The sequence below is a fragment of the Theropithecus gelada genome, chromosome 1 (assembly GCF_003255815.1).
Source record: "Theropithecus gelada isolate Dixy chromosome 1, Tgel_1.0, whole genome shotgun sequence".
Taxonomy (NCBI): domain Eukaryota; kingdom Metazoa; phylum Chordata; class Mammalia; order Primates; family Cercopithecidae; genus Theropithecus; species Theropithecus gelada.
Window position 1 is genome coordinate 79809031 of NC_037668.1, and position 14794 is coordinate 79823824.

The following is a 14794-nucleotide window of genomic DNA, read 5'->3' on the forward strand; positions in this document are numbered from 1 at the left end:
AGACGGAGTCTCGCTCTGTCGCCCAGACTGGAGTGCAGTGGCCAGATCTCGGCTCACTGCAAGCTTCGCCTCCCGGGTTCATGCCATTCTCCTGCCTCAGCCTCCCAAGTAGCTGGGACTACAGGTGCCCACCACCTCGCCCGGCTAGTTTTTTGTATTTTTTAGTAGAGGCAGGGTTTCACCGGGTCAGCCAGGATGGTCTCGATCTCCTGACCTCGTGATCTGCCCGTCTCGGCCTCCCAAAGTGCTGGGATTACAGGCTTGAGCCACCGTGCCCGGCCGACCTCAGAATTCTATTCAGAAACTTGCAACCAGCTAAACTCACCTCTTTTCATCCCAACACTACTCCAGAACATGTCTCCTCCACAGTTCAAATCCCTTCTCCATCCTGCTCTGACACTGCCTCATCTCTGTCATTTATCAACCTTCAACTCACATCCTCTGGTCACTGATGATTTGGGCTCAGCGGGACTCACTGTCTTCCTTTCTACTCAAGGCTTGTTTTCATTCTCAGGAACTTTGAGTGTCATGTGGACAATCCATCCGCCACCTTGGACGAACCTTCTCTTCCATTTTGCTTCAGCTATTCACCTGTCCCTGTAACTTGAGCTATTTTGACTTGGATTTGTGTCACTGGAATTTAAAGAGGTCTGATCAATTTAGTATCCAGCCTCACTGGCTGAACACCCAAGACCTGGCATGGCCTGGTCTCTACTTCCCCAGCTTCATCTTCCTGGCTCACACTATGCTCCAGAAATATCAGCGCTTCCTCATTTTGTGCCATTGCTCATGTTATTAATCTCTAGCTCCTACTCCTAATCATCTTCATTACTCACCTGTGGAATTACTGATCCCAGAGAAGTTTCACTTTTTCTTCCCCGCAACACCTCTACCACTCAGAACATACAATGTCTCTCTCCCCTGCACTCTCATGGCACTTTGTGTGATTGTTTCAGTCAGACTCCAACCAGAAAAATGGGAACTATTCTTTAAACCAGAAGGAATTGCTTATATAGGTGATGGAAGAACTAAGAAGCTAAACAGAATACTGAGGAAACCCAGAGATTGTCAAAAGCAAAAAATACTAGTATTAGAGCTAAAAGAAGCTGGAACCATAAGAGCAGGAGTCGCAGTAGAGAAGCAGCCCCTGCTGGGGGACCAGCCAAGGCAGGGGGAAAATACCTGGATTTCTCCCTTTTCTGCATCTCCAATCACCTGCCAATATCTTCCCTTGGCTAGTCCCAGCCAGAAGCTACTATCACAAGAGCCTGGGAAACATAGCCTGCAAAGGTCAACCCCTCAGAAAAGGTTGCAGGAAAAAGAACAGGAGAGGGTGAAGAATAATAGCAAACAGGCTGAGGACCGGCATAGCCATTGACCCAAAGAAGGTTATAATTATCTGTTTACAATTTTGTTTCCCTAGTCAGTGTGTATCTTGAGGGAAGGGAACCCACTCACCTCTGTGCCCCCAGAGTCCATGATGTGTTCAGTGACTGTAAACTGCCTTCCCTGAAAGAGATTTTATACCTCCACATTACCACTAGCTTGCAGTGCCTCCTTGTGGGAAGAATACGTCTCCCCACTCCATCGACATCAAGTTTGATTATGTGACTTACTTTGGCCAATGGATGTGGACAGAAGTGATGTGATCCAAGTCCCAAAGAAGCTTTAAAAGGCTTTGTGTGGTTGAGCCATCCCAAACGGACCCCAGAGTAAGAAAATGCATGGAACAGAGTTGCAATTGACTTGTAGTTGGTATGGAATGAGTGAGAAAGAAACCCTTATTATCTAAGCTCCTGACTCAGGTTGTGTGTTACCGCAGCATAATCTAAAGCAATCTCACCAACTTTGTGACTGAGGGTGGAAATGCGAAGAGAAACTATGACAGGCTTTTGGAAAAACACCATTGGATGACGTGACAACATTAGGATTTTGAGTCCAAAGTCTGAGTTTGAGTACGGGGCCTGCCATCTAATACTTACATAGCTTAGAAAAGTACATAACCTTAGAGTGGGAAAATAAAGACACAGAAGTGTGGCACAGCTCATTGTGTGCAAGAAAATGCAAGTGGTCTGGACTCAGCTTCTTCATCCAGAAAATCACTGATTTACTGTACTGATGATAATATACTATGTACTATACAGCAATATAGATACTGTATTACTATAGTATGATAATGCAGCTTTCCATGCTAGGAGTGACAGCAAAGGTCACAAGAGGATTTTCGTGAAAGCATATTGTGAATTTTAAGTCACTGTTAGTTATCATCAATGCCAACCAGGCCTTTCTTTCTCTGCAACTAGACTCAGTGATGCAAGGTTCCTATAGTTGATCTCAATCTAGAAAACACACACACACACACACACACACACACACACATTTATTGAGCACCTAAAATAAACAAGGAAGTGTATGAGGGTCTGTGGGGTCTGAGTGATGAATGGGGAATTGGGTAAATTGAAATCACAGAATCAAAGTGGGATAGCGCCAAACAGATCTTCCTACACAACAAATCCAAACTGCATGTTTTACAGATAGGTAAACTGAGACCCAGAGACAGCAAATGCAATGCTCAAAGTTGCATAGTAAAGTAGTAGCAGAAGCAGGATAAAACTCTGAATTTCCTAACTCCTAGTCTGGGCATGCTTTTCCCACTACACTATGATGGTATGTGTGTGTTTCAAAATTACATTTTAGGCTGGGCATGGTGGCTCATGCCTGTAATCCCAGCACTTTGGGAGACCAAAGCTGGCAGATCACTTGAGCCTAGGAGTTTGAGACCAGCCTGGGCAACACAGTGAAACTCCATCCCTACCAAAAAAGCAAGCAAACAAACAAAAACATAAAAGTTAGCTGGGCATGGTGGTGCATGCCTATAATCCCAGCTATTTGGGATCCGGAGGCTGAGGCAGGAAGATTGCTTGAGTCCAGTAGGTGAAGGTTGCAGTGAGCCAAGATTGTGTCACTGCACTCCAGCCTGGATGACAGAGCAAGACCTTGTCTCAAAACAAAATAAAACAAAACAAAAAACTATATTGTGGATGGTCTCTCCTTCCTTTGTAGGCAGAAGCACATTTCCCTTTTACTAGCCTCCCTGGGTTCTGGCCGGATCTCCAGTCAGATCCAGGAAAAGGGACAAGAAGCCCCTTTCCGAGGGGCACATGGAGGCAGAACCCTAAAAGGTCATGCTTCCTGAAATAAAAGTCCCTAAAACTCCTCTACTCCTCCAAACACCCACCTGCCTCATCATCTATATGATCTCAACCAAGTCCCAGGAACTTTGAGGATACGGAAGGCCAACCACATACAGCATTTTCTTTTTCTTTTTTTAAACGGAGTTTTGCTCGTTACCCAGGCTGGAGTGTAATGGTGCAATCTCTGCTCACCGCAACCTCCGCCTCCCGGGTTCAAGCAATTCTCCTGCCTCAGCCTCAAGTAGCTGGGATTACAGGCACCCACCACCACACCTGGCTAACTTTTGTATTTTTAGTAGAGATGAGGTTTCTCCATGTTGGTCAGGCTGGTCTCGAACTCTCGACCTCAGGTGATCCACCCACCTCAGCCTCCCAAAGTGCTGGGATTACAGGTGTGAGCCACCAAGCCTGACCTCACAGCTTTAATAAACGTGAATCATTAGCCGTATCAATAGTCTTGACTGAGTGAGCTGAGAAAAGCTACAAGAAAGGGAATCCTGAGGAGGGATCCCATAAATCAGAGAATGGCATTACTGTACTGGCAAAGACACCACTGAAACTGACTTAATACCTGAGACAGCAGAGGGGTAGGCACTGGGTGAGGCTGAGTATCCCCCATCACTGTTCCCAGATCTGATTATATCCTGGCAAAATTCTTAACATGGTCTACAAGATCCTGTACCTTCTGATCCCTGCCCATCTGTTCCATCCTCATCTCGTGCTACTCTCCCTTGATTATTTAGTCCCTGTGCCATGGCCTTCTTTCAATTTCATGAATATTTCATACTTTAACCCACATCGGGACTATTCTTGATGTGGAACATGCCCCTCCCCACACTCTACTCTTTGCCTGGCTAGCTTTTTCTCATCCTTTTGTTCTCACCTTAAGTGTTACTTTCTCAGAAAACCTTAACTCTCCAGCCTAAAATTAGGTTTCTCTCTTGCACTTTTTTCATAGCACTTGTGGTGGACTTATGTTAACTTCTATCTGTCCCCTTCATTCCCTCCTTTAGGAAACCACCATTTTAAACAGTTATATTAGGACTATGTTGCCATACTTGCCTCCCGCAGCCACTGAGATGGGCACATGACTCACAGGTGACCAATCATAATATTCCCTGCTATTGATACATAGTGGTTGGGAGAGAGAAGGTCTCTTTTCGCAGGAATTGGGAAGCCATGAATCTGCCATCATCCCTCTAACTCCCCATGCAGAGAGTCTGGCTATAGAAAGAGGCTGAGGGGATAAGTAAAGCTGAGAAATGGAGAGTGCAATTGAACCCTGGGTCTCATGGACTTCCCAGTTACAGGAGCTCATACATTCTCTCTTTTTTTTTTCCTTTTTCGAGATGGAGTCTTGCTCTGTCACCCAGGCTGGAGTGCAGTGGGGTGATCTCAGTTCACTGTAACTTCCACCTCCTGGGTTCAAGCAATTCTCCTGCTTCAGCCTCCCGAGTAGCTGGGACTACATGCTCAGCTAATTTTTGTATTTTTAGTAGAGACGGGGTTTCACTGTGCTGACCAGACTGGTTTCAAACCAGGCTGACCTCAAGTGATCCGCCCACCTCAGCCTCCCAAAGTGCTGTGATTACAGGCATGAGCCACTGTGCCCAGCCAATTCTATTTTTTTTTATTAAAGCTAGTTTGATTTGTGATTTTATCACTTGCAATAACTCAAGTAGAACATATCATAATTTTAACAACTGTATTGAGCCATAATTCACATACCATATAGTTTACCCATTTATTTACACAATTTTTAATTAATATTTTTATAAGTATTTGTTTAATGTCTCTTTCCCCATTAGTTCCATGACAGTAAGGATTGCAGCTGTTTGTTCATCATTCATTATATCCTAAGTGCCAGGGCAGCACTTGGCTCAGCGTGCTCAATAAATGTTTTTCACTGAATAAGTAAAATGTATTAATGAATATCTACCCTATGCTGGGTCCTTAGGATAATGAAACAAATCAGACACAATCCATGCAGTAGAAGCCTAGGAGGAGAGATAAACATGTAAATAGGCAAGTTCTGGTGATCAATAGCAGAAAGCTCAGGGAGTTGAGTTGGGCAGAGATGGGTTACCTCGACCTGCCCAAACCTAACCAATTAATTAAGGTCTTCTTCAAGTACCTTCCTAAAAACACTGCACTAACATTTAATTTCATGTGTTCTATCCGTGTTCCTAAATACATTTGATAGATTTATACGACTCCACTACTTGCTAATGGTATAAGCTTGAGCAAGTTATTTAACCTCTCTGAACCTCATTTTTGGACATGCTGTATAGTACCTACCTTGGTTTATAAAGAGACTTAAATGAGATAATTAATGCTAAACATTTCACATAGTGCCTTGTTAAATATATATTAGCTATGATTACGACATTTGCTGTGTAGTGAAGTTAACTGGTTAGGAGTACAGGCTCTGGGAGCCAGACTACCGTGTGGGTTGAAATACTGGTTCTACGCTCTTACTAGCTGTGTGACTTTGGCAAGTTACACAACTTCTCTGTGCCTCACTTTTCTCATCTGTTAAACACACACACATACACACACACACAAAATGTGGAGATAAGGAAAGAACATATCTTGGAGGGTTTTAGGGGGATTAAATTAGATGCGTAATACTTTAAAACACTTAGAATAAATAGTGCCTGACACAAGGTAAGCACCTAATAAGTGTTTAATCAATTCACCTTTAAAAAAATCTTAGAATGGCCATGTGTGGTAGCTCATGCCTATAATCCCAGCACTTTAGGAGGCCCAGGTGGGTGGATCATCTGGAGTCAGGAGTCTGAGACCAGCCTGGCCAACATGATGAAACCCTGTCTCTACTGAAAATACAAAAAATTAGCCAGGCATGGTGGTGAGTGCCTGTAATCCCAGCTACTCAGGAGGCTGAGGCAGGAGAATCGCTTGAACCCTGGAGGCAGAGATTGCAGTGAGCTGAGATCGCCCCACTGCACTCCAACCTGGGCGACAAGAGTGAAACTCCATCTCAAAAAAAAAAAAAAAAAAATCTTAGTGAGAAGGGCTTGGCAAGCTGGTATATTTTTTTCTAATACATATCCAAATATGTATTAGAAAATAAATACAGAAAATCATCCTGCACAATTCCAGTGGCACAAGTCCCCTCTTTGGGCAACACTACTCCAGACTCACACCATCCAGTGATTTATGGTTCCCTGATGCCACAAAGCTGTTCCTTGCCTCTGCCAGGGTTATACCCCTGCCTGGAACACCCTTAACTCTCCTCTTCACTTGACTGGTCCTACTTATCTTCAAGACTCCGCTTGGGCATCATGTTCTCTGACTCCAGGAGAATCAGGTTCCTCCTCTATGCTCCCCCAACATCCCTCTGTCACAGCCCTGACCACTTGGACTATGACTGTTACTGTGGGCTCTCTCACTGGATCAAGCTTCTTCAGACCAGGGAATGTTGCCTATTTCACAGCTCAGGGCCTAGAACAGAGTAGGCACGCAGGAAGTCTTCACTGGACAATAAAATAATGAACCCAAATACTTAACATCATAAACTTACTCAAAACATATTTTTGCATCCTCCATGTCTGGCCGTATGCTAGGCACAGTAGGCACAAAGACAAACAAGATTCATTTCCTGTCTGCAAGGAGCTTTCAGGAGACAGACAAGTAAATGAGTGCATCCAAGTATGATGGGTACTGTGACTCTTCTATGTGTGGGGTGCATTAAGTGAGGGAACAAATAAAGAGCTCTGGCTGGGGGCTAGGAAAGGTTTCATAGAAGATGTGAAGTGCGAGCTGTTTTGAAAGCTGAGTGGGGGCTCACCAGCTGGATGAAGGTAGAAGATGGGGAGTAGAAGAGAGCATTCCAAGCAGATGAAATATAGTCAGTCCAGGGAGAGTGCTGGGAGCCTCCAGGGAGGCTGCAGGTTGAAAGCCTAAAGGGACTGTCTGAAGTTCTCGAGGTGTGGGCTTCATCACTTGCTTATTGTTCTAAGGACCACATGGAGGCACTTTCTGGACTCCGAGAACCTCTGCGATAGTGTAGAAACAGCAAGGCCCAAGATGACCCAACCTCCCTGTTTATTAAGCACTTATAGTTTGCTACAGTTTACAGGCCACCTTGGGGAGAATAAAGTATACGACACACACATACACACATACTCATAATACACATAATACAAATATATAAAACACACAATTCACACTTGTATTTTATACAGATTACCCATCTATAAGCCCACATATCTGTTCTTCAGAAACTATCAGAGACTTTAAACTCTCCACTCCTCAATACTTACAACACTTAGGATGTGAGATATACTTAGGGAGACTGGCTAAAAGCTAAGCAGTACATCTATTCTAGAGGGAGATTTCAAACTTTCAAACCTACAGGCATGGAACTCTTTTTGTAAGGCAACCTTACCCCGGACCCCAATACATAAAATAAAAGCAAAGGTAGGTAGAGTTCCGCTTTGGGGCCACTGAGACAGGTCTGGGCACCTAGGCCTCAAAGGAGCACAAGGATCAAAATATTTTAACCTTGGAAAAAGTCAGGACATTGATGAGCTACATACCCAAACCACATAATTTTGTTCCTTCATACAGTTCCTTTTGTTGTGAATTGTGTTTTGGTGAGAAGCATGAGTTTGCATTGAGATAAACTGTAAGAACAGCATATAAATACTCAGTGCTGGAAGGATGTTTGATATTCAGGACATGGTCACATTCAGCATACAGAGTCTGCTCTACAGTTGATGATGAAGAGGAGCGCTTCTCTGGAATAACGGGTTTGTTTTTATACTAGGACACTCTAAACCATATAACTGATTATGTTTCCCTCTTGGCAATGGTTGCTAGGAAGCTCAAAGGCAACATTTTGGCCCAACTCTTGCAGGTGTCCAAGAACTTAATACTTACCCTAGCTTCCTCTTATTTTTCCCTCACCCTTGCTTTCCCTTTGCTCCAATTTTCTCACTTATTTATTTTTATTGTACTGTGACAATTTTTATAAGACATCCAAGTCCTTTGTGGAAGGAACTGGTAAAAAAAAGAGTTTATAAATTTAAAATGTATTTACATATTCCATATAACAAAATATATACATATCAAAAATGATGAATTATCTAAAACTCACAGCACAAAGCCCATATGTACATCATACAAATATAAAACAACACGCACAGATCACATAGGTACATAATTCACAACCACAACACTAATGTCATAAATACAAACACACTCGTGCCCTGTTTACCCCACTCTCATGAGCATGTGTACACCTGCGCACGTGCACACACGTGTCATGTACATACCAAGCTGCTCTGCGAGGAGCCGGCCCTTCTCAGTGGGAACAACCCTCTCTTCCTCCATGTCACACTTGTTCCCCACCAGAATAACTTGTGCATTGTCCCAGGAGTAGGTCTTGATCTGAGTAGCCCTAAAATGAGATAGAAAGAGATACGTTAATCATATTCCTCTAGACTGAATGTCTGTGTCCCTACCTCCAGATTTACATGTTGAAGCCTAATCCCCAATGTAATGGTATTTGGATGTGGAGTCTTTGGGATGTAATTATGTCAATGAGGCTAGAGTCCTCATAAATGTGTCCATACAAGAAGAGAAAGAGGCTAGAGCCCTCTTTCTCTCTTGGCCATGGGAGGATACAACAAGAAGATGGCTGTCTCCGGATACTGGAGCTGCTGAAGCCTTGATCTTGGACTTCCTAGCTCCAGAACTGTGAGAAAGAAATGTCCGTCATTTAAGCCACCAAGTCTATAGCATTTTTGTTGTAGCAGCCCAAACCGACCAAGACACATACCCTCCTATGACAAAAAGAAAACTGCAAAGTGTGAAGAAATGGTTTCTCTACGACAGGACTAGCAACACCCAAGTTACTGCCAATTAATTCAGCTGAGGACAGACAGATACCTGTCCCTGCTGACTGTCACAGATGCTGACTCCTAAGCCCTAGCTGCAAACCTCATCCATCTCTTTGAAGTGCACCTCTACCATATCTGGCCATCCCTCTCCTCACTGGGCAGAGAGCTCTTTCTAAAACAGGTATTTGATCACAATGCATCCTTTCTTAAAAGCCTTCTCTGGCCCCCAGCTAGCTATGTGATCAAGTCCAGATTCCTTAGTTCAAGATCATTCATGCTGTGCCTCTCCAGCCTCATTACCCATTCTCCTGCCTCCCAACCTTTTCACTCATTCCCCGAAAGCTCTTCCATGGCTTGTGCCTTTGCCTACACTGAGAATGCCTTCCCCACAACTAACTCATCCTCCAGGGCCCAGTGCTGATCCCACAACTAAGTGGATCTAGGGGAACCTCTTCAAGCTTCCCCTAGATCCACTTAGCCTCCACCTCCTCCTATGTGATTCACAAACCTTCCCTGAAGCCTTGGATTATGATTATTTGCAGAAACCAAAATGTCAGCAGTGGTTACCTTCACATAAGATGATTATAAGACTTTTAAAAAATACTTTTCGGCCAGGCGTGGTGGCTCACAACTGTAATCCCAGCACTTTGGGAGGCAGAGGTGGGTGGATCACGAGGTCAGGAGATTGAGACCATCCTGGCTAACATGGTGAAACCCCATCTCCACTAAAAATTAAAAAAAAAAATTAGCCGGGCATGGTGGCGGGTGTTTGTAGTCCCAGCTACTCAGGAGGCTGAGGCAGGAGAATGGCGTGAACCTGGGAGGCGGAGCTTGCGGTGAGCCAAGATGGCGTCACTACACTCCAGCCTGGGTGACAGAGTGAGACTCCGTCTCAAAAAAAAAAAAAAAAATTTTCAAATTTCTGTACTTTTCACATTATTGAAAGTGAGCATGTATTACTTCTATAATTAAAAACAAAATTTTAAGAGGAAATAAAAAAGGACTCTCTTATATTATGGAGACATCTTTTTGTGGAGATGAGCCTAACATTCCCCAAAGACCCCATCAGGTAGAAGTGATTACTTCCTCTTTTGGTCTCCTACACATTTATCATGGCACCTATTATATTTGGCTGAATTTCTATCTCTCCCTGAGGGCAAGGACCGGCTTATTCATCTTTGGGATGCCAATATCCAGCACAGAACACAGAGTAGAGAAGGTGTCAGTGAATGTTTGATAAATGAACGAGCCAGTGAATGGTTAGTCCTGAAGCAGATCTTGAATCTGACTCTACCCTGACACTGACAATCCAACTCAACCCTAACTGCAACCTGAACCTATTACTGACCCTGTTCTTAAAGCTGATCTTACCACCAATCTTCTCATTTATGGTGAGAAGCCATTCCCCCAAAGGATGGAATTCACTCAACCACCACTTCTTGTGGGCCCACAAGAAACCAGGCCCCATTCTGGGCACTGGGGCTTGGATGGCAGGTAGGGGTGAGGCTGAGACTAAGTTACCCACAGACAAAACTCAAATGCCAGGGCTTGGGAGAGATAGACACTCAGTCTTCAGACTCAAGACAGGTAACTTGGTCCAGCTCTCCTTATCTCCCATGCTACTCTTTTTTTTTTTTTTTTTGAGAAGGAGTCTCGCTCTGTCACCCAGGCTGGAGTGCAGTGGTGTGATCTCGGCTCACTGCAAGCTCCGCCTCCTGGGTTCACGCCACTCCCCTGCCTCAGCCTCCCGAGCAGCTGGGACTACAGGCGCCCACCACCTCGCCCGGCTACTTTTTTGTATTTTAGTAGAGACGGGGTTTCACCATGTTAGTCAGGATGGTCTCGATCTCCTGACCTCGTGATCTGCCTGCCTCAGCCTCCCAAAGTGCTGGGATTACAGGCGTGAGCCACCACGCCTGGCGCTACTCTTTCTTTCATCTTCCTCCCTCCTCCCACCCCATTTCCTCTCAGCTCCCAGATTAGCAACAAACTCAGGTTATTCTTGAAGGAATCATCACCAGGTGTTAAAGTCACTGTGTTCCTGAGGCAGAATGAACAGAGACTGAGGGAGGAAGGGAAGGGGGTCAAGGCCAACAGGGAAATGGGCAGTGCGGAGACACTTCAGGGGAGATGTGATGACAGAGAAGAAGAGGAGCAGGGAGAGGGGAGGAAGGGAAGAAAATGATGAGTGGAGAGAGTAAAGGAAAGGGGAAGAGAACAGAGGAAGGAGAGGAGAAAAACCCAAGGTAGAGGGAAGAAAGAGTTATTAAAAAGGAAGGGGCAGAAAGGAGGAAGAAGAGGATAACCAAGAGGCAGAAAAGAACACAGACCCCCAGGAATGACAGACATGCTGATGACACCCTGAACTGCTGGTCAGAACAGGGGAGTGTAGCAGGCAGCCCACAAGGTCACTCTCAGCTCAAGCTGTGTATGTGAAGCCAGCACAGCTTCACACAATTATGACAACTGCTCCCTGGGAGAAGCGAAATCCTCAAAGGGTCACTATTGGGCAAAAGGGAGCAGGAGATGAGCCCAGCACTGGCCTGCCCTGCTGCTGTGTGCCTGGGCTGCTCGGCCTCTCTGATGCTGAAAGACAGCCACTGCACAGATGTCCCATCTTCCCCCATCCTCATCTGAGCAGGGACACTGGGTCCTGGCCCTCCCTCTCACGTGTCCTTCCCCTCAGGCTCCCTTCTCCTGGGAATCGTGCCCCCGGAGGAAAGCTATAAGTTGCTCAGAGGTTGCAACTGTGGGGTGCTGTACTAATTTCCATTGTATATTGAGCCTTGATGAACTTGAACTGTATGTGCTCCTGGACACCCGGCTCAGCCCAGGGATAAACTTTATAGAGAAGTGCTATGTGGATTCACTCTCCACTAGAGCTACAGTAATCTTCCTGAAACACAAATCTGAACCTGTTGGTTTCTAATTCATATGTCATCATCTATGGGACAGAATCCAAACTCCTTATAGCAGCACACAAAACCCTTCGTGACCTGTGCCCTTCAACACTCACACCTACCTTCTCACCTTTGCACATCTGTACTCATTTTCTGGAACATCCTTATTCATTTGTCCCTCGAGCTAACTCCTGTTCATCTTACAAAATGCAGCATATGTGTCAGCAACTTCAGGGCACCTTCTCTGACTCCCTAAACTGGGTCAGAGAGCCCTCTGCTGGGTTCCCACAACTCTGATGACTGGCTTCATCACTGCACCTAGCACACATTTTCTTTTCTTTTTTCTTTTTAGACAGAGTCTCATTCTGTTGCCCAGGCTGGAGTGCAGTGGTGTGATCTCGGCTCACTGCAACCTCTGCCTCCCAGGTTCAAGCATTTCTCCTACCTTAGCCTCCTGAGTAGCTGGGATTACAGACACGTGCCACCACACCTGGCTAATTTTTGTATTTTTAGTAGAGACGGGGTTTCACCATGTTGGCCAGGCTTGTCTCGAACTCCTGACCTCAGGTGCTCTGGCCACCTCGGCCTCCCAAAGTGCTGGGATTACAGGCGTGAGCCACTGCACCCAGCCTATCACATGATATTTTCATTCCTGCTTATGGATCTGTCTTCCCCTCTCATCTGTGAACTCCTGAGGCCAGGAACCATGTCTGGTTCATCTGGGTCATCGGGGCTTCCCTAGCACGCAATACAGGACCTAGCACATGTTAGGTTTTAATGAACAGTTTGCTAAATTAATGAATGAATATGAGTCTCATACCAGTCTTGGACAGCATTGAAGGACTCTTCATTGGTGATGTCATACATCAGAATGAAGCCCATGGCCCCACGGTAATAGGCTGTCGTGATGGTCCGGTACCGCTCCTGCCCAGCTGTGTCCTGGGCAGGAAAAGAAAAGAAGCAATCTCTTAGAAAGTCTGCTTTGGTTCCTAAAAAGTCCCCAAGACAATTAACTAATAACCCAAGGCATTTTTTTTTTTTTTTTTTTGAGACAGAGTTTTGCTCTTGTTGCCCAGGCTGGAGTACAATGGTGTGATCTCAGCTCACTGCAACCTCTGCCTCCTAGGTTCAAGCGATTCTCCTGCCTCAGCCTCCTGAGTAGCTGGGATTACAGCCATGCACCACCATGACCAGCTAATTTTGTATTTTTAGTAGAGACAGGGTTTCTCCATGTTGGTCAGGCAGGTCTCGAACTCCCAACCTCAGGTGATCCACCCGCCTTGGCCTCCCAAAGTGCTGGGATTACAGGGGTGAGCCACCATGACCAACCCAAGGCATATTTAAGGAGCATCTATTATGTGTCTTGTATTGTGCTTGTTGACTAGAATAAAATAATTTTTAAAATCTCATAGAATTTAATAAGAATAATTAAAATCCTAATGGAAAAGTGGACAAGAGGCATGAACAAGTAAGTCACAGAAGAAACGTTGAGTGGGTAATTATTACATAAAAAGTTTTAACCTTATTTTTGTTTCTTTTTTTTTTTTTTTTAAAGACAAAGCCTTATTCTGTTGCCCAGGCTGAGTGCCCTGGCACAATCATAGCTCACTGCAATTTTGAATTTCTGGGCTCAAGCAATCCCCCCACCTCAGTCTCCAAATAGCTAGGACTAAGGTTTTGTGCCACTGTGCCCAGCCCCTTATTTTTAATAATTCCCATTATTGATAAGCATGCAGTGAAATATATAACTTCACATCTTGCTTGTGGGAGTGGAACTTGGTTTAGCCTTTCTGGGAATCAACTGGGAAGTCTTAAGAGCATTAAAAATGTTCATACTCTTTGACCCATAAATATTCCTTCTGGGAATTTTTCCTACAAAATTAGAAAAAATTTCCCTATAAAAATAGAAAATCAGACAAATACGTATGCACAAAAACACATTTGTTACAACTTTATCTAACAGTGAAAACATATCATCAACTTATATATTCAACAACAGGAGAATGATTAAAATGTAAGAATTTTTATGTAAGTTCATGTATGTAAGAATATTTAATGATATGAGACAATACTTGTATGTGTGATCTATTAGTTTTGTAACTATATGTGCACAGAAAAAAATAGAAGAAACACATCAAAAGGTTAATAGAGACTATCTTTGAATAAGAGACAAGAATTACTGAGATTTTAACTTTCTTCATGTAATTTTTTTTTTTTTTTTTTTGAGACAAGGTCTCACTCTGTGACCCAGGCTGGAATGCAGTGGAGCAATCTTGGCTCACTGCAACCTCCAACCCCTGGGCTCAAGCGATCCTCCCACCTCAGCCTCCTGAGTAGCACACCACCATACCCGGCTATTTTTTGTATTTTTAGTACAGATGACATTTTACCATGTTGCCCAGGCTGGTCTCAAACTCTGGAGCTCAAGCAATCCACCCACCTCAGCCTCCCAAAGTGCTAGGATTACAGGTGTGAACCACTGTGCCCAGACTTCTTCATGTATTTTTATTATCTCTACGATGAGCACGTATTACTCTTATATAAGAAGAAATAAACAGTTTTTCAAAAAATGACTTGAAGACAATTCTTAATCATAAGTAGTTCATAGTCTAGTTGGAAAGACAAACACATAAGCAAGCAACAAAGACAAGACCAACAGCAAACTGGGATGCTTCCAAATTTTCCACACAGTCCTCATGTGAGGGACCAGCCAATCTTCTCTGTATCATTACAGTTTTACAATGTGCGATGCTTAAGCATGTATAAAACATGTCCTCATATATTATCTCATTTAAATTCTATGAGATTCCAGTGAGGTAGGTGTCATTATTAT

The 14794-nt window shown here is 44.2% G+C and overlaps 1 protein-coding gene across 1 annotated transcript in view; it reads right to left on the minus strand.

Moving 5' to 3' along the window:
- Positions 1 to 14794, minus strand: part of RAB3B (RAB3B, member RAS oncogene family) — an 84518-nt gene that overhangs the window by 17811 nt on the left and 51913 nt on the right. Inside the window, exons 3-4 of the mRNA XM_025363227.1 lie at positions 12782 to 12900; positions 8495 to 8619 (exon numbers count right to left, since the gene is read on the minus strand). Coding sequence (XP_025219012.1) covers positions 8495 to 8619; positions 12782 to 12900 — 244 coding nt within the window. The remainder of the gene's footprint in view (positions 1 to 8494; positions 8620 to 12781; positions 12901 to 14794) is intronic.